The sequence below is a fragment of the Urocampus carinirostris genome, chromosome 18, assembly GCF_059441175.1.
Source record: "Urocampus carinirostris isolate Australia breed hairy pipefish chromosome 18, RoL_Ucar_1.0, whole genome shotgun sequence".
NCBI classification, from domain to species: domain Eukaryota; kingdom Metazoa; phylum Chordata; class Actinopteri; order Syngnathiformes; family Syngnathidae; genus Urocampus; species Urocampus carinirostris.
Genome location: NC_142366.1, coordinates 26,890,355 through 26,915,532, shown reverse-complemented (window position 1 = coordinate 26,915,532; position 25,178 = coordinate 26,890,355). Strand labels below are relative to the sequence as shown.

Here is a 25,178-nt window from a genome sequence, read left to right as displayed (position 1 = left end):
AGGATGTTTTCAGTAGATTATGGATCCCTAAACTGGGAGACTACTAAGACCTTCTGCTACCATTATGAAGCATTTGTATCATGATGCATGATAAATTACTTTTTTTACTAAATATTTTAATATTAATGTGTTATCTTTTTTTAAGATTTAAAAAAATTTATTTAAAACATTTTAATTCCAATTAAGGCCTTCATTTTAGAATATATTCTTGCCTTTTAAGAATCCTGCTGAATATAGTTGCAAATGGACTCAAAGTTTGGGTGCATGTTTTACACAAGGTAGATCAGTCAAAAATGATCAAAGACTACAATCATCATCATCATTTGATCAACCAAACAGTTTCCGCAGCAGGAATTGAGCCAGAGGTGGAGACAGAGTCACTGTGATATAGATCTCATTATCATACTAATTTTAGTCACAGTACCAGAAACAAATGTAAGTTTTGTTCTGCATTACAATGACAATAACAGTCATCCATCCATTTTTTTCCTTCTTTAATTAAATCATCGTTGTCAATGTTTTTCACTTTTGCCTATCACTAACTTTCTTGGGACCCATTTTGATTTTGATTGATTAGCTCAGGAGGTAGAGCGCTCGTCTTGGGATCAAGAGGTCCCAGGTTCGATTCCAGACTCCTCCGTGTTATATGTCGAAGTGTCCTTGGGCAAGACACTATAAGCGCTATATAAATGCAGACCATTCACCATTTAAAAGGCAATAAAACACATGAGATGACAATAAAATGAAACGTGGTCCCTCTCAACCACAACTAGGACAGCGTCGATTAACTGAACCGGAAGAAAAAAACTGGCAGGGCTGGAGCATGAGAACACCACATTGATATATTGTTTTTCAATTTACAATTTTATTCTTCTGCACATTTTTACATTTATATATTTTGTACTTGCACTGAGAGGAGAAACCTTCAAATATTGTTATACTTGTATAATAACAACGTGAGCCTTTGGGTGGCTCGCGTCGCAATGCCTGTCTTGTGTTCATGTTTTATGCGCATACAAGCCGACCCACCGATTCCAGTTTTATATTTTTTATCTCTGAATTGAGCTTATATGCGAGCATAAATGGGCATTTTAATTAATCTAGAGTAAAATGACCTAGTTTCATGTTCCATTTGCAAGATATCATATTGGATATGCCGCATGCACTGTGACCAGACCACTGTGACCTATATTTTTTGTTGACTATTTGTACTTGCAACATCCATTGCAGCCTGGTCATCCTGAAAGGGGGATTACCACATGTGTGGCCCCTTCTCAAGGTTTCATTTTCCTCATGTTGAGGTTTTTGAGTTTTTCCTTGCCCTCATGTTGGTTTCAGATCAGGGGATGGTGTCATAATAGTCTGAAATAATAGTCTGTGCAATAACCTGTGCAGCCCTTTGAGACTCTTTGTGATTAAGGGCTATACAAATAAAAATGACTTGACTTGACGTTAGTAAGCCGACCGAAGAACTGGGCCAGATTCCCAAATCAATCCGGGCCCGGTTTCCCTCCCGCCGGGTGGATCGGCCACCCGCCGAAATCCATACCGGCCGGCATATGCGCAGTCCAGCATTTGCCGAATGACCCAATCAGGAGAGAACAAATCGTACCGTTGGCTTTGTCCACGAAGGCCCCCTGCGGCGATTCAGGCACACCTCTCCACACCGTGATGGGTTTGGGGTAGCCGGGGTCCATGCTACGCATCTCCTCGTTGTAGCGCCAGTACCTGAAAACCAGAGGCAAATTCAATACATGCGGTAAATACACATTTTCAGTGTCTTTAACGGATAGAACATTGTACCAGCGGAGAAAAGATGGCAGCTATGCTTCATAAGGAGCATAACATCATAGCGGCAGCCTTTCCACCAGCTCAGTGTTATTTCGCTCTTTTTGTGATTTATTGTTTTAATTGTCTGCTTCTATTTTTGGGGTTTTTCGTCCCGCTTGACAATTACACTTTTGATGACTTTTTATCCTATCCTTATGGGTTTTAACGCACAAAAATGTGTTTAGTCGAGGAATCAACTCCTTGCCCTGAAGAATTCACGTGCCAGCGTGACAAGGGGGCCCTATCGTGGCTGCAGAGCCGGAGCTAAGGTGAAGGCTAAGCCTTCGTTACTGTCCGTGATCATGGTAAATGTGAACTCTCAATCAAATAAAGACCGACGAACTGGCTGTGCTGGTGAAAAACATCAAAGCGTACAGGGAGTGCAGTTTGCTGTGTTTTACCGAAATGTGGCTCATGCTTAGCCGGACGCTAACGTAGAGCTACCCGGCTTCAGCTCTGTTAGGGCAGACAGAGACACAAAAGCCTGCGGGAAGCGGAGAGGAGCTGGACTCGCTATCTACGTGAACACGAGGTGGTGTAACCCTGGGGACAAAGATTTCCACCTGATGCAGGGACGTTGAACTTTTGCCCTAACGTGTGACGTCATCCACTCCGCTGTTGCTAAACTACATCACAGCACCCCAAGGCCATCCTATTAATAAACAACAAAAGGATACTGCTGAAAGTGTGAATTTCCCTACGGGGATGAATAAAGTATCCATCTATCTGAAATAGAGACTACAGTAAGAGCTACCGTGTGTGTTTGTGCGTAACCGTCTTCGATGCTTGCGGTATATATAAATGCCAAGATTGATCCGTCGGCAAGTGTCGCTGACCAAATTTTCAAAATACTGCATGCTACGGAAATCAAACCAGAGTAGTAGCAGTGGGAACACTTTACCACTAGACCACCAAAAAGGCATTAAAGCTATATATAACACTATTTTGATTTACCGTGCCAGAATTATTGATTTGCATAGTGCATTCTAATGGGTTAAACAGTCTCTCAAATTCATCCATGCATCAACAAAATTGTGGTTTAAAATGTTTTTTTTTACCTGTCGCCTTTGAAGAAGTACGTCTTGGCCACATCTTCCCACCACACGGCCGTCTCTATACTCTGAGCCGGCATGCCGTGACCATACTGGCTAATGTCCTTCGGGTATCCGGCCTGCAACACGGTGTCCTTGAACAGCCAGTATTGCTTTCCTGTGAAAGAAAGAATAAAGCTCACATACTGAGAAGGGGAAGGCCAAGTTGGTGTAGGCGAACGTCGCATGAGGAGCAATTTCACAAGGACGGCAAAGCACAAACTTGAATGAATGAATGAATGAAAACTTTATTTAAAAAAAAAAAAAACAGAACAAAAACAATAACTCAACAACAAAATAATGTTGCATAACATGTTCGAAAAGGGGTAGTAAAAAGCAGATGCTTATTTTGAATCACAGTTCGGTTGCACTACGGCATAGAGAAAACATTTTTACTATTCTGTATTTGTAAATATTTGACTCTCCTGGATTTACTACACTCACGGTATTAATAAGACCATGGTTACGTATCATTATTGAACGTGATGGCTGCAAGAGAACTTAGGTGAGCTACGCAGATTTATATTTTCCCGGTATCTTGATGTTTCTCTGATGAGTCTATTTTTAAACTCAATTCAATTCAAAGTGTTTATTGTCATATGCACAGTAAAGAACCCCGTTCCCCTGCAGAATAAAATTCTTACTTTCCTGTCCACACAGTGACATTGTACGGACACTGCTTCCGCACGTGTCTACGACACGTATTTGCTTCTTTGCAAGCTTTGGGAATGTTAAGGGGGTAAGAAGTTCTACTGAACTATCTGACTGTTTTGTCGACGTTCCCATTGTAGCGCCTTATAATCCGGTGAGCCTTATGTATGGAAAATATAGGACCAAAAACTATTTTTTGGGGGTGCGCCCTATAACCCGGTGCGTCTTATAGTGCGGAAAATACGGTAAATACTCCAATGATAATAACAACAATAGTAATAACATTAATAATAACAGTTATGATATAACAATAGCAACAATAACAACAAAGTTAACCATAGATGTAAACGCAGTATTTCCAATCTCTCGTATCACTCATACACCATTTTCTTCATCTCTGAAATCCACAAGGAATGTATTTTGTATTTAAATTTGAACACGTGAATAGTTGGACGTTGTTTGATCTCGTCTTGTAAATTGTTCCAAAGTTTGACTCCACACACAGACACACACATACTTTTCCTGGTGGTTCTCACCTTATCAATTATAAATTCACTACAGCCCTTTAAGTTATAATTTCCCTAATTCCGAATGAATAATTTATGGATGTTTTCTGACACGATGTTTTTATTGACCTTAAATAGCAGTTGTGCAGTGAAACATTTTACTAAATCATATAATTTTAATCATTTGGACTGCAGGAATAAAATATGAGTATGATCTCGATATCCTACCCTGTGTATGGTTCCAATTGCACGTTTTTGGAGGATAAAAAGGGGCTGGAGTGAACTTTTGTAATGATTGCCCCAGACTTCTGCACAATGTTAAGTATGGCAGAACTAGAGAACAATATAATAAATACAATGTATTATAATTTAAAATGAATTTGGCTTTATTCATTATGAAATTATTCTAGATACTTTAGTTTGTATGTGTCTGATGTGTGTTTTCCAGCTTAATTTATTGTCTATTATGACCCCTAAAAACTTGAGCGTAAATGAAGGGCGCTAAACCTATTGTCTTGTGTATTACAGTAGGCGGTATTTGGGAATTGCTGCTATAGCGACATAAATGGAGCTAAAAATAGGATGAGGTAAGAGTTTACAGTTGTTGTTGTTTACCACGTAAGGCAGCCGAATAATACACACTGTCGCTTTAATATTTGTTTGTCGCTTTTTCAAACCTCACGACATTGAAAATCTGGGATATCTGAATCCAATCGAATAACCTAAAGCAATCGAATCATTGCCGAGGTCTGAGAAAGTGAATGCGATGCACACATTCACCGACACACATAAGCGGTGGGTGGCCTCGTTTTAAGGGCAGGAAACTCACTTAACCTATTTCCCAGAAAAACAGGCACTCAATCCATGTCACACTTCCTTTGGCCTTGACACACATAAAAAACACACCACACCCCGGGATTAAATCCACTGCTTAGCCCCAAAAGGAATATACACATCAAATTGGATTTTTGAAGTAGATCAAGTCTTGGTTGGGATGCTGAAGTCTTCGTACACCTTTTTCTAATGGCCAAATTCAAGCCCTTCTAAGGACTTTCAAAGATATATTTTTTTCTCAATTTCTCCTGTACTATTGAAAGAAGAAATCTGGTGTGAATTATGTATTTTGCAGAGCCACAAATAAATCTGCAATTTACATCTTGGATTTGTAATTTTGCGTATGCATTTGAGTAAATTGTAAATATATTTGTGGTTCTGAATAAAAAGTATGTAAATGTTTTTGAGACATCTGTCTCTCCATATAGGACGCTACCAGCTCAGTAGCCTAGATGGTAGTGTGCCCGCTTTGAGACTGGGAGGTCGCTGGTTCGCGCCTCGACCGAGACATACCTAATTGGTAAAATGGCGGCGCCCTCTGGCTGCGGCTGCATCGACTCGCTACAACGGGTCAGGTGTATCGACATTTCGTTCTCTGTACATTGTTACAAAGAATGACAATACAAAGGAAATTATTATTATTATTATTATTATTATTATTATTAATATGTAGCTAAAATTTTAAGTTGCAGAAAGTTCTTTCCATTACCATTTACAAGGCCACCTTAATATTTTGCATGGCCCATAATAAATGTCCATAATTAATACGTAATGCTTGCACTAATACACATTCCATAGCGCCTTGCTTAGTTGGAGATGATAGCCCGAAAGTCTTATTCTGTATTTTTTTTAAAGGGACAGTGTTTATTATTTAGTGCCTCCTGGTGGTAAAAAACTACATTTAGATTTAATAATAAGAAAAAAAAATATGAACTATCGTGTAAACATGCATTTTTTTTTTAATGGGATTATCCTCACCGAGAGGATCTTCATTCTTTTTTTGCACATAATTTTAATTATTACATTTTTCACAGAATTAGAAAGTAGAAACAGTTATACCGCAAGATAGATTTCAGCATTTTTTCCTTTTCCTCTCCTTTCTTTTTCATTTTTCCTTCTTTTGCCATATTTTATTTCCTGTATCCTTTGTTCCATTCTTTTAAAATGTTCCCCTTTTTTCCTATTCCATTTCATATTTTTCTTATCCCCATTTTCTTTTATTCCCCATTTCTTTTATTTTTTGATATTTCTATATATTTTCCCCATTTCCTTTCCTTTTTTCCCTTTTCCTTTCTTTGCAAAAGGCTAGGCAAAAAAGTGAGGAGGAAATAATGTTGGGTTTCTTTCACTTTGAGTCTTCATAGTTTGTCTTCTTTTGTGCTTTTTAGCACTCGTTTTCGGTCGCACAACTCCATAGATATCTAGTGGTCAAATATTACACGCATTACCTTTAATTGTAATAATTGTATTGAATCTTTAGAAGTGGCTATTATGAGGATGGGTTCATCTAGAAATCCCTTTATTAGCAGAGTCTCCGAAGATACAGTGTCTTGCAAAACTATTTGGCCCCCTTGAACTTTGACCTTATGCCACATTTCAGACTTTAAACATCAAGATATAAAACTAATTTCTTGTGAAGAATCAACAATAGGTAGAACACACTTTATTGGATATTTTCAACTTTTTTAACAAATAAAAATCGAAAAAGTCGGTGTGCAAACTGTCCACAAGTTCAGTGAGGATCTCTGAATGATTCAATGTGGATCTAAATGACTAACGATGATAAATGGAATCCACCTGTGTGTAATTAAGTCTCTGTATAAATGCATCTGCACTGTGATCGTCTCAGAGGTCTGTTTAAAGCGCAGAGAGCATCATAAAGAACGAGGAACACACCAGGCAGGTCCGAGATACCGTTGTGGAGAAGTTTAAAGCTGGATTTCGATACAAAAAGATTGCCAAATAGTTTCGCGAACCACTGTAACAGGGTGGAAAAAAGCCGCACCCGTATGTTAACAGAAATGGGCTTGAATAAAGATTTGTAGTTCAATTACTCGCAAAGGCTTCGACCTCATACATATTTATACACGAAAACTGACGAAAGGGAAACCGAAAAAAAGGCAGAATAACTTCCGTGCCTTTCTTTGCCAAGACTACAGTAGATTTATTGGAGCTAAATTTCAAGTTTTAAGGAGAGACATTAATACCACTAGCTCTAAGCACAGTATCAACATTATTAAAAGTCAAAGCTTGAGGATTACGTCGGATTTTTTCCGACCAAGTGAGCAAAACATTACTTTAATCTTTTCAGATTTACAGTGAAATAAGACCAAGGGACTTCCCTCGGCGAGAACAAAAGAAGATTCATTCGGTATTAAAGAAAGAAGTCCGTTGTTGTTTTATGGAAGTGTGATTTTTCCGGAAAATAAATTGTAGTATACAGAAGAATAGGTAATGGCATTGATTAGACAAGTGTTTTTAAGCCAAGGCATTCTCTTTTCCATCAGAAAATCTCAAGACCAACAGTCCATCAAAAATATTTCAACATTAATTCCTGGCACCAGTTTCATGGCTCAGAAGGTAACACACCTAATGATTTTGGGTCATCATTTTACTGTAACTTTAATTTTGCAATCCCTTTACTATATTTTTCATCTTGTTTTTCTAGAAACATGACAAAAAGATCTCTACTTACACAGTTTTCAGGTTACGAAGCTACTCCCGGAACGAATTAAACTCGTAAGTAGAGGTGCCACCGTATCTGCATCTTTTATTTTAGAAAACTAATACTTAAAATGAGCAAAATGATCTGCAATTGCAATCCAATATGATTATGTGTAGGATATGTAGAACTAGGGGGAATGGGCTTCAAATTGTTTGGTCAGTTTGACTTTTTTTTTTTTTTTTTTTAAATTAAGTTTTGCTTCTGCAGTTCAATCTTAAAAAAGCTTCATCAAACAAATAAGTGATTTAACATATTTCCCTGTACTACCCCATGAGCAGATGATTCATATATTCATGGAACAAAACAAAAATAGTAATCTGCTGCCACCTACTGATGTGGATGAATGTTACAGTTACTCTGCTGATCAACGGAAGAACGCTAACATAGTAAACAATGGCCTGCTTTTTTGCAAGGATAGAATTGGGAAATTTAATGTAGCACACTTGACAAGGTCCCCTGGTACACTGGTTAAAAAACAAAATGAGTCCACGAATTTCGACGATGCAAATTTTTGGCAAACAGGACGACGATGTGAATTTTTCGGAAAAAGATGCTAGTTTTCCGTGCAAAAGGAGACAATGCTAATTTTCAAGAAGTGTTTTTGTTGCACAGGATAATTTAACGGCCTTTTGTGACATTTAGCATTTTGCAAGTGTTTCTCTCATGTACAGCAGTCAAAATGAAAGAGAATAAACAGAAAACCTTACCTTTGAAGAAAACAAATTTCCCATCGCTGTTCTCGTAAACGGCGTCAATTTTGGGGGGCAGGCCCCTCCAGAAAACGCTGATGAGCATGGGGTACCCCGGCATGACGGCATTATCGCGTACCCGCCAAAACCAGTGGTCCTAGAAGACAAAAACGGCACAGGGTTTAAAGAATGAATAAGACTGTGGTACTCAATCGAGGCTGTTCAAATTACGGCTCGCGGGCCACATGCAGCTTGTCGGGCTTTTTATTGTGGCACGCAGAACGAAAATGCTCCAACTGTAACCACAGTATAAATATATAACAGTAAATAAAGTACAACTAAGAAATAAGTTTTGGGTACCAGCTTTGTCCCTTAGTATCTTTTACAAAAATACTATAAAACCTAATAATATGGCGTCTATTCTGAAAATTAAGTAAACCACTGTAACACTTGAACAGTAATACAAAAATGAAAAGTACTACTACAGTAATATGTCATATATACCTCAACAAAAACAATAGAAAACCCTACAAAATTACTACAAAACTGTCAAATTTAGTCCTTAGAACAAGGAACTTAATATGTATTTTATTTTATTTTTAAAACCTCTTTACAATATGCACTCAGATGGGTAAATCCATGGCAGCACGGGGGGGCAGTGGTTAACCCGTTTTTGGCACAGTTCTGAGGTCATGAGATCGAACCTCCTGTGTGAAGTTTGCATGTTCTCCCCGTGCTTTTGTGGATTTCCTCCGGGAACTCCGGTTTCCTCCCACATTCCGAAAACATGCATGTCATGGTAATTGGCCGTGTCCTCTACCCACTGCCCGAAGATAGCTGGGATGGGCTCCAGCACCCCCGCGACCCTACTGAGGATAAGCGGTGCAGATAATGGATGGATGGATGGTTAATCCATTGAATTATTTGAAAGGAAAATTATTGTGTGTAGTAGTATGTGGTGAGTGCAGCCCTTTAAACCTTCTTGTGATTAAGGCCAATACAAATGTCTACGCAAACCAGTGCAAAACATTCTAAAATTCCCATTTAAAGGATCTATCTTATAAATGTGCATGTCTTAAAATACTCAGGTCGAGAAATTTCTCTCACCTTAAGGGGAGATGTCATAACCGGCCGCCATCTTACTGCTACGGATACACAAAACCTCAAAAAGGCTGAGCATAAAATTCAGAAGTCAAATAGTTCTGTTTTTTTTGTGTTCGTATTCTCCCTTGTGCTTTTTAGCACTCGTCTTAGGTTGCTCTACACAACGCAGCGACATCGAGAGGTCAAATAATATATTCATTAATTCTTTGGCTTTTCATCCGAGCGCTTTTCCATTTCAGCGCATCCCTAATATTTAGCATTACATCCGCACTTGTTCTATCAAAGTCCACATGGAACCCGTCACAAACGGCGTTTCTGTTCGGTGCTCACTTGCGTCGGCGTTTGGAATGTCAAGTTCTCCGATTCCCTATTGGAATGGAAGGTGTGTCTTTTGGATGAGCGGGGAAATTCGAGGCCAAAATAAGAGCCGGGGGAGACCCGGCTGTGAAAGACATTTGGACCGACTCACAAAGTCCCACCCTTTGGCTAAGAGCAGTCTATCACAACTTCTAAATTCAGGACTACAAGTTAACGCAAACAAACACCCACACAATGAAGGCCACATCAATAGCGGATTAACATCCACAGTCTATTGGGTAATTAGGCAGATGCAGTTGTTTTGAGTTTCAATGAACAAATACACCAATTTCCAGTTGACCTGGAAGCGGTGGCCCTCACAGTCAACTTTCCTTTTTTTGTTTACAGTCAAAATGTCGGAAATGGGCTAGGCTAAAATTCTCACTGACAACCAAGGTGGCCAAAGGGCTACTGCCATCATCTGGTGAAACGGTGATTTTATTTTATTTTTGTACAAATTTATTTCATACCGCGGTCGACATTACCGCCAGGCCACATATTGTATGAAAGAGGCCGCGGGCCAGTAAGATTTTTATCACGGGTTGCAACTAGACCCTGAGCCGGACTTTGGACATGCCTGGTCTAAACAATACTTTCCATAAACACAAAGGCACTTTGCTCACAAAATTAGATTTTCTTGCAAGAACACTAAACGTATGCATGCACTTTGCAAGAACATTTCTGAACCCGATGTTTCCAGTGACACCATCACACGGTTCGGGTCGTCATGGCGATCACGGACAATTACGAAACATCTTCCCTCTGTACACCAATGATAACGAAAGCACAGCGCTCATCTTGGGACAGAGAGGTCGAAGGTTTGATTCCCGGATCCTCCGAGTTGAAGTGTCCTTGGGCAAGACACTGAACCCCTAACGCCCTGCTAGCTGTCGCCGCTATGCGAGTGTGTGTTTTGTGTGTGTGTGTGAATGGGTAACTGTAAAGCACATTGTGCTTTGGGAGGTCTACAGTGACTTGAAAAGCGCTATATAAATGCAGACCATTTACCATCTAATCCAATTGTTTTTGTGGTACCGTGCACTCTCTGGGCACGTCTTCCCTTTCTTTGCGTTTAACCTTGTTCTCTCTTTCCGACCTTCTCTGTTCCCGACTCACTTTAAAGCCACAGTCTCCATACCTGCAATGGCTGCGCGCTTTCTATCGTGTAAGGAACAGCAAAGTAATTGGAAACAGATTTAACTCAGAAATCTGACCTTTCCGAAACCGCTTGGCTTAATAAAAGAGGAGAAAGTGCTTTTCTCCACCCTAACATCCAATACTCCCGCTAGGAAAAGAAAGCTCAGTCTAGAAAAGCTTACACTTTCATCAGCAGATTTGGAATTGAACGACTATTAGTTCCCCGCAATTGGAAGTCCAAGTGTACTTTAGTAGTGAAAACGAATGTAGGGTTTTAGTTACTTGTGGTATTTGAGTACAATGCAGAAATTAGTACAATATTTCCAGGTAAAATTGTGTTTTTACATCATCAGTGAGTTGTCTGTCCCTGTGTGCCCTGCGACAGGCTGACAACCAGTTCAGGGTGTCCCCTTCCCACTGCCCGAAGATAGCAGGGATGGGCTCCAGCACCCCACGACCCTACTGTGGATAAGCGGTGCAGATAATGTAAGGATGGATCTATGGAATTAGTACTAATAAAAATGGTTATTTTGTGCCTCAATGTCCCTTATTGGGTCTACCACAAAAATACAGCACATAAATATTACAAAAAGACTACAAAGCTAAATATCAAATTTACCGTAGTCTTTAAATTTTTTTGGGTATGACCTTTTTTTAGTGGGACAGCACAGCAGCAAAGTAGTTAGCGCGTGTGCGGCACAGTTCTGAGGTCATGAAATCGAACCTCCCGTGTGGAGTTTGCATGTTCTCCCCGTGCTTGCGTGGGTTCCCTCCGGGCACTCCGGTTTCCTCCCACATTCCAAAAACATGCATTTTAGGTGAATTGGCCGGTCCAAATTGTCCCTAGGTGGGAATGAGCGAGTGAGTTGTCTGTCCCTGTGTGCCCTGCAAAAGGCTGTCAACCAGTTCAGGGTGTCCCCTGCCCACTGCCTGAAGATAGCGGGGATGGGCTCCAGCTCTCCCGCAACCCTACTGAGGATAAGCGGTGCAGATAATGGACGGTATGTGGCTATTTTAAAGCATTTTAAAGGGTTGCTTTTATGCAATATAGGCTTTTATGAGAGTATATACAGTACTCGAAGTCGTTTCACTTTTGATGGTCGTGTCTCTGTTTTCTTGATTTCTCCGTTAAGATCAACATAAAACAATGTTCTTTGAGTGTGCAATGTGTTACCGGGTTCACGGAACAGTCAAGATGCAATCCCGGGCGAAATGGCAGCGCTGACATTTTGTACATGAAGTTCAGCATTAACTGGCGGCACTGGACCACTTGGCGCTCCGCCACCGCCCCGTGAACCTCCCTTGACCTTCTGCTACCCGGCCAGAAAAATGATCAACCGTAAAACGGCCTCCATAATGGCTCCCCATCTTGCGCCGCGGTTTAACTGCGTATAAAACGGGCATCAATACCGAATACAAATAGAGTAAAATATCAGATGATATTTCCCATGTATAGCAAGTGTGTAAAGTCACTTTAATGGGATGAAAGGGAAAAGTAATTTCCCCCGAAGACTTTCAATCTCGGTGAGCGAATGATACTATTATGGGGGGGAGTTTCATTCAATCATCTGGTATCGTAATGAGTAAAAATAGTGATTTATGTAACATCGACATTATAACGTACTGTGTGGACTACACAGTGCGCCTCATTAAAAGCAAAGTTTAGGAAGAAACTCAACAAAAGCCATATCAGATTTTACCTAAAGGCTTAAACTCCATTCCATCCATCCATTATCTGCACCGCTAATCCTCAGTAGGGTCGCGGGGGGTGCTGGAGCCCATCCCAGCTGTCTTCAGGCAGTGGGCAGGGGACACCCTGATCTGGTTGCCAGTTGCAGGGCACCAGTGACAGACAATTCACCCGCTCATTCACACTTAGGGACAATTTGGACCGGCCAATTAACCTGACATGCACGTTTTTGGAATGTGGGAGGAAACCGGAGTGCACGGAGGAAACCCACACAAGCACGGGGAGAACGTGCAAACTCCACACGAAGGTTCAACCTCATGACCTCAGAACTGTGCCGTACACGCGCTAACCACTGCACCGCCATGCTGCAGGCTTAAACTCATCGATATTCATTTCTTACAGTTCAAAAAAATCAGCGGGGAAACGTCTAGTACAGAAAAGTAACACGTTTGAGGACTGTGTCCGCAATCTCAATCAACTAGTGCAGCAGTCAATATGAAACTGGCAAACTAATGTTGGAAAACCACAAGTATTTATATAAAAATACAGCTCGGTGGCCTGGGGGTAGGGCGCCTGCCCCGAGATTGGCAGGTCACTCGTTCAAGCCTCTGCCGAGTCATACCTAAGACTTACAACATTGGTACCCATTGCCTCCCTGCTTGGCGTTCAGCATAAGGGGTTGGAATTGGGGGGTTTGGTCACTTAATGACTCCCATCACATCAATTGGGTTGAGCGAGGGGTCTGGGAATCCCCTCCTCCGTATCAATCTCCCAGACAGAGTCAGTCCCCTAAACCTGTACTAAAATATTAAATCACATTTTGCATCCATCCATCCATTGTCTTCCGCTTATCTGAGGTCGGGTCGCGGGGGCAGGAGCCTTAAAAAGGAAGCCCAGACGTCCCTATCCCCAGCCACCTCCTCCAGCTCATCTGACGGGATCCCAAGGCGTTCCCAGGCCAGCCTGGAGACATAGTCTCTCTAGCAAGCCTTTGGTCGCCCCCGGGGCCTCCTGCCGGTGGGACATGCCCGAAACACCTCCTGAGGGAGGCGCCCATGAGGCATCCTTATCAGATGCCCGAGCAACCTCAACTGGCTCTTCTCAATGCGGAGGAGCAGTGGTTCAACACAGAGTCCCTCCCGGATGACTGAGCTTCTCTAAGGGAGAACCCAGACACCCTGGGGAGGGAACTCGTTTCAGCCACTTGTATCCAGGATGGTGTTCTTTCGGTCATAACCCAAAGTTCATGACTATAAGTGAGGGTAGGAACGTAGATTGACCGGTAGATCGAGAGCTTTGCCTTTCGGCTCAGCTCCCTCTTCACCACGACGGACCGGTACAGGGTCTGAATGACGGCAGACGCTGCACCGAAGACAGAGCTAAATATTTGTGCCACTACAACTAATAGCTAAAAACAGGAAGCTGATTTTTTTTTCAATGACATAAAGAGGACAATGTCAAGTGTCTTTGAATACCAGTGAACTAGTATGATCATTAAAATGCTGTCTAAAAATTTTCCTTTTAACTTTTCGTTAGACTGATCTCAACTCTAGTCCTGATGGTCTCAGTCACTGGTATCAGGCGACAACGTCATCGTTGGTTGCTAAAATTGTTGCAGTATACGAGCAAATGTTATCCTTAAGAGATTGTCCACCCACCAGGGTCTCACAAAAATCACTGCCTCTATCACTTTGTCTTGTGCGCTCGGGACGGAATAGCTTAAAATCAGCTCAGCATGTACACAGGCTATTGCGATTGTACAGGGTTCAGAATTGTACTCAGTAGAGTACATCGAGTTTTGTTTTGAGAACGTTTTTTTCGCACAGCTGCATAGGTTGGCGCCTGTTTGATGAAGATTGACAGGTGCGGACACAAACTGTGAACTACTGTCTTGTGTGGCACTTTTCTGATTTAGACCAGAGTCTGAAACTTATGAAAACGTTACAGAACGCCATAAAGTTGCCTGCCCCATTTTTCCCAACTTGAAACACAATAAGACTCATTGCAAAAAAAACCATTGTTGCAAAGTATTAAGGATTTATAATGAGAATGTATAACAGAACAACTCTTTAAAATTACGTTTATTATAAACCTACTTATAATATTCATTGCATGTACAGTGTTCTGGTTTGCCCGCGTCCCTGCGTCCTAGGCGCATCATTTTTGCTGGGGACGCATCGTCTCAAATCAACGTGAGTCCCCAGGACGCAACCTTTTTGCCACAAAATTGTCATTATTACCCGATTACTTTTTTTAACAAAGATTTACCGCACTCCAAACTTTTCGTCAGGCAGATCCGCCATTGTTGTTTTGGTCTCGCAGTTCGAGTTTTCGTCCGCACGCCGATCTCGGCCAACGAGATCTCGTTGTGTAGTGAAAAGAAGTCCATCTTTTTTAGAGAACCAGCTTTTTTGGCTCAACTCATTCAAAAGAGCCAACTCTCAAACGGCTCACTTGCTTTGATGATTGATAATAAAAATTATGTTGTATAAAGAAGTTAAGAAAAAAAGGAAGTATAAAAGGAGAAAATAAAAAAAAGACAGGTTTGTGGTGATCCCTTTAATCGGTATATTACCAACAATAATTTGATGCAGAAAATGAATTAATAATTTGATGATTAAAACGGAATGAATATGTAGATTTATATTATATATTTGTTGCCGATTTACGATTTCAACCTCTATAACACTAAATTTTGGGGACCCACAGATCTCTGTTGGGACCCATAGATTTTTGAGCATGCGAGTCCCCGGGACCCATCCCTTTTCACAGGTAAAATGAACACTGCATGTATATGACATCGCTGTTTTCCATCTGACTGAGTATGTACCTGTATTTACTCATCTTCATTCATGCAATGTTTGCATTGCCTCGTCTGCTACGAGCCACGTGAACTCCTCTTTCCACAATGCTTTTAATGTGTGTTTACGTTTTGTGGCGTCATCAATTTTGTTAGCTTCTTTTGAATATTTCTTCTGGGGCTGAGGTTTTAGCTTGATCCCTAATCACTTCTCCATTTTTCTTGTGTTCTCTTCGCGTCTACTTTGGAAAATGATATGCAAATCCGCGACCTTATAACACTCGGGAAAGTCCGGAAGCACGAAGTCAGTCGATGCAGGCTTCTGATTGGCTGCCGAGTAGGCAAATTGCCAAACCAACTGAAATTCCGAAATTTCCAAACCGAACGAAGATTTTGAAATCGGAATAAAGCAAACGTTTGATTTATTCCGATTTGAAAAGTTGTCGACCACCCGAGCGGGGAAGAATTCATCTTTATGGCTTTTTAAGCCTGCAGCTTAAAATCCGACGTGGGTTTCATTCCGGTGTGCTCTGTAGTCTTGAATTCATGGTCGTTCATTCAAAAGAATGAAGGTTTCCTTGTGACATGGACATTTCAACAAAACGTGTAGGAATTGAGATACAAAATAAGGGTTTTCTCCTATCAGCCCCACAAGACTCTTATTGAAACAATTAGAACTATTCATAAGCACTCCCCAGAAATAGTCCCTCATAAAGCATGAGAGACACTCTATCCTCTGTGCAAAAAAACACAGAGCTGCTTTGTGTGTTCTTTACTGCCTGGTGCTGTGCTCTTGTGCTCACGAGCTTCCAACAAGGACACGGACGGACTTAGGGAAGTGTGCGGTTTTCTGGTATGATCAAAAGGGAAAATCCAAGCTATGTTGTCGAGATGACTTCCCGTGACCGTTTTCTTAATGCTTGAAATTGTACATTTGGGATTGGCTTGCAGGTTTCTTACTACAGCGCTGAGTTGGATTTCTATGTATTCGTTGAGGTTATTTATGGGGATACAGTGTTCCCTCGCCATATCCTGGTAAACTCTCACTCACCCTTTGTCAGTCCGTCAACGAACCTCTGCACCCGCAAGACGTGTGTTTTGACTCCGTCCGGTTTCCTGTTGGGTATCGATCCAGTCTATCTCGTCCTGTTCGATATCGGTCTCCGGTCTCTGGTATCGATCCCGTCTGTCTCGCCCTGTCTGATACTCTGTCCTCTGCACACCGCTGATTTTCGTCTATTAAATAGTTCTGTGGGGTTTTGTTTTTTTTTTGCATACATTGCGGAATTTTGCCATCCGTTCTCTCAAACCAAATAGAGAACACTGCCCTCTCTTTCCGGGGCTTTTCTTTCTCTCTCTCTCTCTCTCTCTCTCCCTCCCCCTCTCCCTCCCTCCAGACTATAAAGTGCACCTCGGAGCCCCAAATCGGCCAGAAAATTCAAAAAGCACCTGATAATCTGGTGCGCCTTATATACCACAGAATACAGTGGATAATATTATAGATACATATGTTATTATAGACGTTTTTTTTGGGGGGGGGGCTTATAATCTGATGAAAAGTGCGGAAAATACAGTATTTAAGCTACTGTTTTTCAGTCACACACCCAACACTGCATGCTAGTTAGCGTGTCTCTGTCCCTGTCTCAATAAACTGGTGAGGAAAGCGAGCTCTGTCTTGGGCACAGAGCTGGACAGCCTGACAACAGTAGCTGAGAGACGGGCACTGGAAAAGCTGCGGTCAATCATGGACAATTCATCACATCCACTACACAGCATTATCTCCAGACAGAAGAGTAGCTTCAGCGACAGACTGCTGTCACAGTCTTGTACCACGCACAGACTGAGGAGATATTTTCTTCCTCATGCCATGAGGCTCTTTAACTCCACCCGGCGGAGTAAAGGCCCACATTAAACCACAAACCCCACATTGTCTATTACCGTATTTTTATTAAAGTGCGTATTCTGTGTAGCACTATCTAGATCCTCTATATAACACGCTACATTGGGTATCAACACGTCACATTGGCTATTTGTGTATTGTATTCTTTTTGCTTTATTATTGTTTTGTTCTCCAGCGCAGGGATGCGGCTGGAAGTGTGAATTTCCCTGTGGGGATGAATAAAGTATCCATCTATCTATCTATCCATCTATCTATCTATCTATCTGTCCTGTCATTTCAAGGCCCCAAACGATTACCCAGAAGCGTTTTGTTTACCTTAAAGACAAACATCTCCCTCCTGAGTATGGCCAAAGTGTTGAAACTTCCGTCACAGATGTCAGGTTTGGAATTGGGATGTGCCGGCCTGTCACCGGGGGGCAGCCTTGGAGGTCGAGTCTGTCGGTCCGGTTTGCGAGGATCTGACGGCGGGTAAGAGCGAACGGGGGGCACCGTTGGCAAAGGCTTGGTGGGCTGAGGGAGCTTGTCAGGAGGCCCTGGAACAAATAGGAAGGAAGCCAATCAGTCAACGAGCCGCAGCTGGCGCCAAACGGGCGGGGCCAATTGGGGGCAATGGGCAACCGTGACAGAAAGGGGCAATGATAAGCAGTCAAAATTTGACAAAAACAGTATTTCGCTTGAAAATCGCCCGGTTTCGGCATCACTTAATATTCATGAAAAAGACGAGAGCCGAGTGAAGAACACGAACCCGGAGAGTACAAAGAGAGCGCTAGGAAAGAGGATCATGAGAGCGTCGCGAGTATAAATAATTGAACGCATGATGTTGCCGACCGCAGAGGTAATATTCACAGTCAATGTGAAAAAGAGGGTATAATGTATTTGCTTCAGAAGATGCTACCATAGAAGTATTAAAACTCATTCTGTCCATACATTTTTATATGGAGGACTAATCTGCCATATGTAGAAAAACATGTATAAATAAATGCCCTGAAAATATATACCATATAAAAGAAATGAACACATGATTAGATCAAGTGATAAATATTTGTGAAATGTCATTTGTTTGTATACACATTCATTTTGTTATTTATTTGGTCATTTACTCTTTTGGGTTTTGTCATGTATTTTCTTATCATGGTACATAAAGTAATCCTACTAAGAAAATGTGTTTGGGGGCGCAAAAATGACCAAACTGAATATCAAAATATAGTACTTGAAAACAGGGACCGGTTATTTTGCTTCCATTCTCAAAATGAAAAAAAATACTACTTAAGTAATACTATAATAGAGAAATTCTAATCGAGAAATACTTGATAAAAATACTAATGCAGAAATACTACAAACAACAAAATTACATGAAAACTAAATATCAAATGTAGTGCTTGAAAACAGGGACCTAATATGATTTTCCTTCTATTCTAATAAAGAAAAAAAGTACAACCAAATATTACTACAGTAATACTATAATACAAAAATGCTAATACAGAAATGATACCAAAAACAATCCTACAAAAAAACACTAAATTACTACAGATCTATCAAATTCAGTGCTTAAAACCGGGACCTAATACACAATTTAGCTTTTATTTTGATAAGAAAAATACTACAAAAATACCATTATACTAATACTATCATACAGTAATAATAAAGAAACACTCTAGAAATAGTACATAAATACGACTCTAGAAATACCACTAATTACTACTGTAGAAATACTACAAAAATCAATCTAAAGTAATACTAAAACAATACAGTACTAAATAAATACTACAAAATCATACTACAGCAATCCTACAACTACAGTATCACTATAAAACTAAATATCAAATTAAGTACTTAAAACAGTGGCATAATACATATTTTTTGCTTCAACTCAATCAGTGTCAAAGACGTGTTTTAACATCATTTTCGTTTTTTTTTCCCACATTCCAAAAAATATATATTTACAATTACAAGACGACTGAACTCGTGCATGAACAATGCATGAACTTAGCAAGAACATCAGCGCCCAATGTTTCCGGTGACACGATCATATAATTTTGGTCAGTCGGGAGCCGCTCACACACTCAATCACCGGATAGAGGAAGCAACACAAGGAAGTGAGGGCTCCTTGATGTGTGGACAAAGATCCCATCCATGCCTTTCCTACCAACTAGTGGTAATTACAGAAATCATTCCCTGAGGCATGATACTTACTGACCAACAGTGCCAAAGCTTGAAGTTTTTTTTATTTAAATAAAACATAAAAAAGAGTATTTTTACATTTTGGCACACAGGGACAAAGTTTCTGAAAATGTATTTTAATGTTATGGCACTATATGAGTTAATTGTGAGTATTTAAAACCCAAATTGATGAGACTGATCTTATTAAATAGAAATTTAACGTGTGCCGTATTTTCCCCGCTAAAAGTCACTCCGGAGTATAAGTCGCACTAGTCATCAAGACGTGGGTTTTGACTCGGCCCGTTTCCTGTTGGTATTCCCTGTCCGGCATTATTCCCGTTTATTTTTGTCCTGTTTAATATCAGTCCCCAGTTTTGTTCCCATCTATTTTTGTCCTGCTTATTATTCTATCCAGTTTCCGTTCCCGTCTAGTTTGTCCTGTTTATTTTCGATATCCTGTTTCATTATCTATCCTGTCTGTCGCGTCCTAACAACTCCTAAATTTGGAAGGACACCGCTTCCGCTTTGGAAAATGCCCAAAGGTTGAGATTATCAACACGGGTCTAGAGTGCCCTCTTGAGGTTTAGTGTGAAAAAAAACATGTGAATTGATATACAGTACCAGTAGTAAAATGTAAGACTTCATGATAAAACAATGTGTTCATAATTTCACGTATAATTCTCACCGGAGTATAAGTCGCACCCACAGCTAAACTGAAAAAAAACTGCAAGTTATAGTACGGAAAATATGATATTTATTCATAAATAAGAAAAATGTTATAGGTCTCCAGGCCCCTTGGCCTTAAACGTTTGCCTGCACTCTCTGTAAAGCAGACCCAATAATTGTTACTCAATTAAATGCCAAAAAAGATGAAGGAACCGAAAGAGCAATTGTTGAAGGCAATGGACGAGGTACTACCAGTGTCTGAAATAACGTCTGCTCGTACTTCAGGACTTTCCCGAGCCGTATAATGTTGTGCATTTGCATCTCAATTCCCAAAGTAGACGCACAGAAAACACAAGAAAAATGGAGAAGTGGTAAGGAATCAAGCCAAAACCTCAGCCCCAGAAGATTCAAAAGAAGCTAACAAATTTTATGACACTCCAAAACGTAAAGGTACATCAAAACCATCATGGAAAGAGGAGTTCACGTGGCTTGTAACAGACGACGCAACACAAACATTGCATGAATGACGATGAGTCAATACAGGTACATACTCATGTCAGATGGAAAACAGCCATGTCATATACATGCAATGAATGTTATAAGTAGATTTATAGCAAACTTAATTTTAAAGTGTTGTTCTGTTATATATTCTGATTATTGATCTTTAATACTTTGCAACAATGTTTTTTTTTGGGCGATGAATCGTCTCATTGTGTTTCAAGTTGTGAAAAATGGGCCAGGCAACTTTATGGCTGGGCAGGGAAATTTTCAGAGTTGTCTGTCCTGGTGTCCGCTAACTTTTTGTCCTGAGTTTCAGACACTGGTACTACTCATCAAACTAATCGAATGACAGGCAATGGCGGGATTAGGCGGCAGACATCTTCCAGTCCACAAAACACGTCTGCTTTTACACGAGAGGCATTCCTTTCGCCGGCCAGATGAAATCCTGTGAAATACGTCCCAGATTAGAGAATATGCAACGCTCTGCAGTTACATAAGTATCGGGAGTGAGGAGTGGAAGGGAACGTCGATCGGGGGAATCGGAGAAACTGCCATCGTTACTATGGAGGGCCGATCCTGTCGTACGTAGAAATAAATGTATGGCGTACAAGCAGGTTTGAGTAAAGTTACTTTAGCTGGATTACTTTCAATGACTTTTGGATGACTCCAATACCAAATATGCTCATAAAAGACAAAATAAACTAAATATGAATAAAATGAATCAATTTTGTGCAGGCTTGGGGAGTAACGAAATACATGGAACGGCAAAAATGATGTTGGCAAGCTGTTTGGATTTCTTTTCATTTTGTTTCTGTCGCATTTGATGTTCGTTTTGCCGGAGATCAAAGAGATCAAAGCCAGGAGAGAAAGCTTACCGCGTGTTGTGAGTCATCATTTTATTCCTATTTAGTTTCTTTTGTCTTTTATTAGCATATTTGGTATTGGAGTAATCGAAAAGTAATTGAAAGTAATCCAGTTAAAGTCCCAACCCTGCGTACAAATAAAGAACATATAAATAAATCACCTAATACTTAAATATAGTACTTGACATCAATGACATCTAATCATTTATCTATGCATTTTGTCTTTTTTTTTAATTTCGGGATTTATTTTGCAGTGTATTTTGGTTTTTGTTTTGTCAATTATTTAGTCATGTATTTTGTGATGTATTTTTTTGACGTGTATTTATTTTCGGTATTTAGTTCTTCATACATTTTTACATTTATTTTGTCTTGTACTTATTTTGTTGTGTATTTTACTTGAATTTATTTTGTCTTTTGATGTGTATTTTGTCATGTATTTATTTTGGTTTTTGTTTCGTCATTTATTTATTTAGTCATGTATTTCGTGATGAATATATTTTGTCATTTATTTTCTGAAGGAATTTTTTGTCATGTATTTATTTTCAGTATTTATTTCTTCATACATCTTTACATTTATTTTTTCTTGTACTTATTTTGTTGTGTATTTTACTTGTATTTATTTTGTCTTGTATTTATTTTGGTTTTTGTTTCGTCATTTATTTATTTAGTCATGTATTTCGTGATGTATATATTTTGTCATTTACTTTCTGAAGAAGGGGAAAACTCAAAAACCTCAATATGAGGTAAATGAAGAAACCTTGAGAAGGGACCGCACGTGAGGTCATCCCCCTCCCAGGATGACCAGGCTGTAATGGCTATTGCAATAAAAAATAATACACAGATATCGTCAACATGAAATATAGGTCATTCATAAACTAGATAATGGAAGTGTGTTTTAAGCCTAGATTTAAACACTGAGGTTGTAGATTGAATCTTAGTGGAGAACGCTCTTGAACCTGCGGATTTCTTCTTGGCTCTTGGGATCACTAATAGACCAGCATTTTTAGCATATGGCAGGATCTGTCCCCCATAGGTCATGAGCTCAAATCTGTTTTCCCTCAAAATTTCTGGTCCACTTTACCCCAGAAAGCTCATTTCCAGCTGTGCGATGCTTCGCACAACTAAACATACTCTGATACAATATTTACCTTGCCGCCCCTGAACCAAAAACATTATCGGTCCGATCTAATTTTAAACAACATGCGCCAGAAGGCAAGAATGGCGAATTTGCTCCCAATCTAGATAACTGCAGAAGAATTTAGCGAGGCCAATAAATGAATATAATTTGCTCGTGGCAGGCAAAGAAAAATAAACAGAAACCCTATTAAGTGTGTGCCTGAAGGATTCGTTTTGCAGATTGATTCGAACGCGGCTCAAATGTGTTTGACACATTATTTGCATTGGCTATAAGATAGATGAATGGATAGATAGATAGATACTTTATTCATAACGTAAATTAATCACTAGAAGTCTAAGGAGCATAGTAATACTGTTACAGTACTGCTCTCTTGGTAAGTAGAAGTCTGAAATGGATGCAAAACTAGAGGCCACCATGTGTTATCTCACTACTGTGAGTGTGTGTGTGCCAAAAGTACTTAAGGCTTAATAACCTTCGCTTCGGAATTAACGTGTCTGCGTCGACGTGTTAGCTGCCTAATGACATCTGCATGAGAGCTACTCACATGCTATCGTGATATTAAAATGTTACTGTTATCAATATTAAACCCGGTATTTACACTGGATTAGGTAACAAGAGAATAGTTTTGAAAACCACGATACCGACCGAAAAAGGGAAGGCATGTGAGAGAGAAGACGTAAGTAGAGAATGTTGGAAATAGTGAGACAGAGAGAGAGAGAGAGAGACATACAGAGAGAGACACAGACAGAAAAACACAGATAAAGAGACACAGAGAGAGAAAGAGAGACGCAGAGAGAGAAACAGAGACAGATAGACACAGAGAGAGAGACACAGAGAGCCAAAGACAGAGAAAGAGACAGACAGAGAAATGGGGATTGAGAGAGACAGGGAGAGAGAGATGGAGAGAGACACAGAGAGAGATACATACACAGAGAGAGAGAGAGAGACAGAGAGAGAGAGATAGACACAGAGAGAGAGACAACAAGAGAAAAACACAGAGAGAGACAACGAGAGAGAAACACAGAGAGAGACACAGACAGAAATACACAGAGAGAGAAAGAGACACAGAGAGAGAAAGAGAGACACAGAGAGACACACACAGAGAGAGAAACAGAGAGAGAGAGAGAGAGACACACAGAGAGCCAAAGACAGAGAGAGAGACAGAGAGAGAGAGACAGACAGAGAAATGGGGATTGAGAGATAGAGAGAGAGAGAGACACCGAGAGAGAGAGACACGGAGAGAGAGACAGAGAGATACAGAGAGAGAGAGAGACACAGAGACAGAAATGGGGATGAGAGGGAGACGGGGAGAAAGAGAGAGCAAGACAAAGACAGGGAGATACGAAGGGAAAAGAGAGAGCAAGCGGTAGAGAGAAGGGGAATGGAGAGAGAAAAAGAGTGAGAGAAAGACAGGGAAATAAGAGAGGGAGGGGAAAGAGGGAGAGAGAAAGAGAGAGAGAGAGCGCTCAATACATTGGTAATGTATTTTCTTGATTAATTTGTCTCAATATAAAGCACAAAAACTGTCAAATAAATGAAAAAACTGATATGACCAAGTAACACACCATTAAATCCATGCTATAAGGCGCATCTGATTATAAGCCACACCCAATATCTTTTTAAAGGAAAAAAAAAACATTCTGCACATACATAAGCCGCACCTGACTATAAGCCGCACGTGCCCACAATGAAAAAAAAAGCATATTTTTACAAAGAAAGACGTTACATAAAAGAGTTTTAATATTGTACAGTACCTTAACCCCTTAACTTTTCATAAATAAATACGAGTCTGTACCATCTCGAAAGTCACTGAAATACGTCATGCCACATATCATTAGATTGCTTAAACTCTTGGGTTTCACAATATTTCACAATCAGTCTTACATCAAACTTGTGTCTTCTTCTACGCATGTGTCTCACTTTTACCTTTACTACTTGGGCGCCCCTGGTGGTTGCTAGAAAAAAAATCATTGGATTAGCCGCGGGGTTGAAAACCTGCTTATAGTACAAATATTTCTGTGATTTAAAAAATGCATAAAAGGAAAATAATAATTGTTGAAAAAATACAAATTAAAGCAATACATCCATACTATCAGTCAGTCATCATAAAATGATGACTCACAACACCTGGTAAGCTTTCTCTCCTGGCTTTGATCTCTTTGATCTCCGGCAAAACGAACATAAAATGCGACAGAAACAAAATGAAAATCAATCCAAACAGCTTGCCAACATCATTTTTGCCGTTCCATGTATTGCGTTACTCCGCAAGCCTGCACAAAATGTAGTCATTTTATCCATATTTAGTTTCTTTTGTCTTTTATGAGCATATTTGGTATTGGAGTCATCCAAAAGTAATTGAAAGTAATCAAGTTAAAGTAACCCTACCCAACCCTGTACATAAATTAGAAATCAGATATAACTGGATGCAATTACCAAGCTGCGATCATCTTAAAGTTTGAAAGTTTCTCAATTCCATGTCATATCAGAGAAAAGTTCTACTTTATGGTAATAGTAGGAACATTTGCAACGGGAGAGT

At 40.1% G+C, this 25,178-nt stretch overlaps 1 protein-coding gene across 1 annotated transcript in view; it reads right to left on the bottom strand.

Moving 5' to 3' along the window:
• The window catches only part of mmp16a (matrix metallopeptidase 16a (membrane-inserted)), a 105,670-nt gene that overhangs the window by 13,864 nt on the left and 66,628 nt on the right, over window positions 1-25,178 (bottom strand). The window contains exons 6-9 of the mRNA XM_088321904.1: window positions 17,630-17,847; window positions 8,345-8,483; window positions 2,889-3,039; window positions 1,613-1,728 (exon numbers count right to left, since the gene is read on the bottom strand). Coding sequence (XP_088178030.1) covers window positions 1,613-1,728; window positions 2,889-3,039; window positions 8,345-8,483; window positions 17,630-17,847 — 624 coding nt within the window. The remainder of the gene's footprint in view (window positions 1-1,612; window positions 1,729-2,888; window positions 3,040-8,344; window positions 8,484-17,629; window positions 17,848-25,178) is intronic.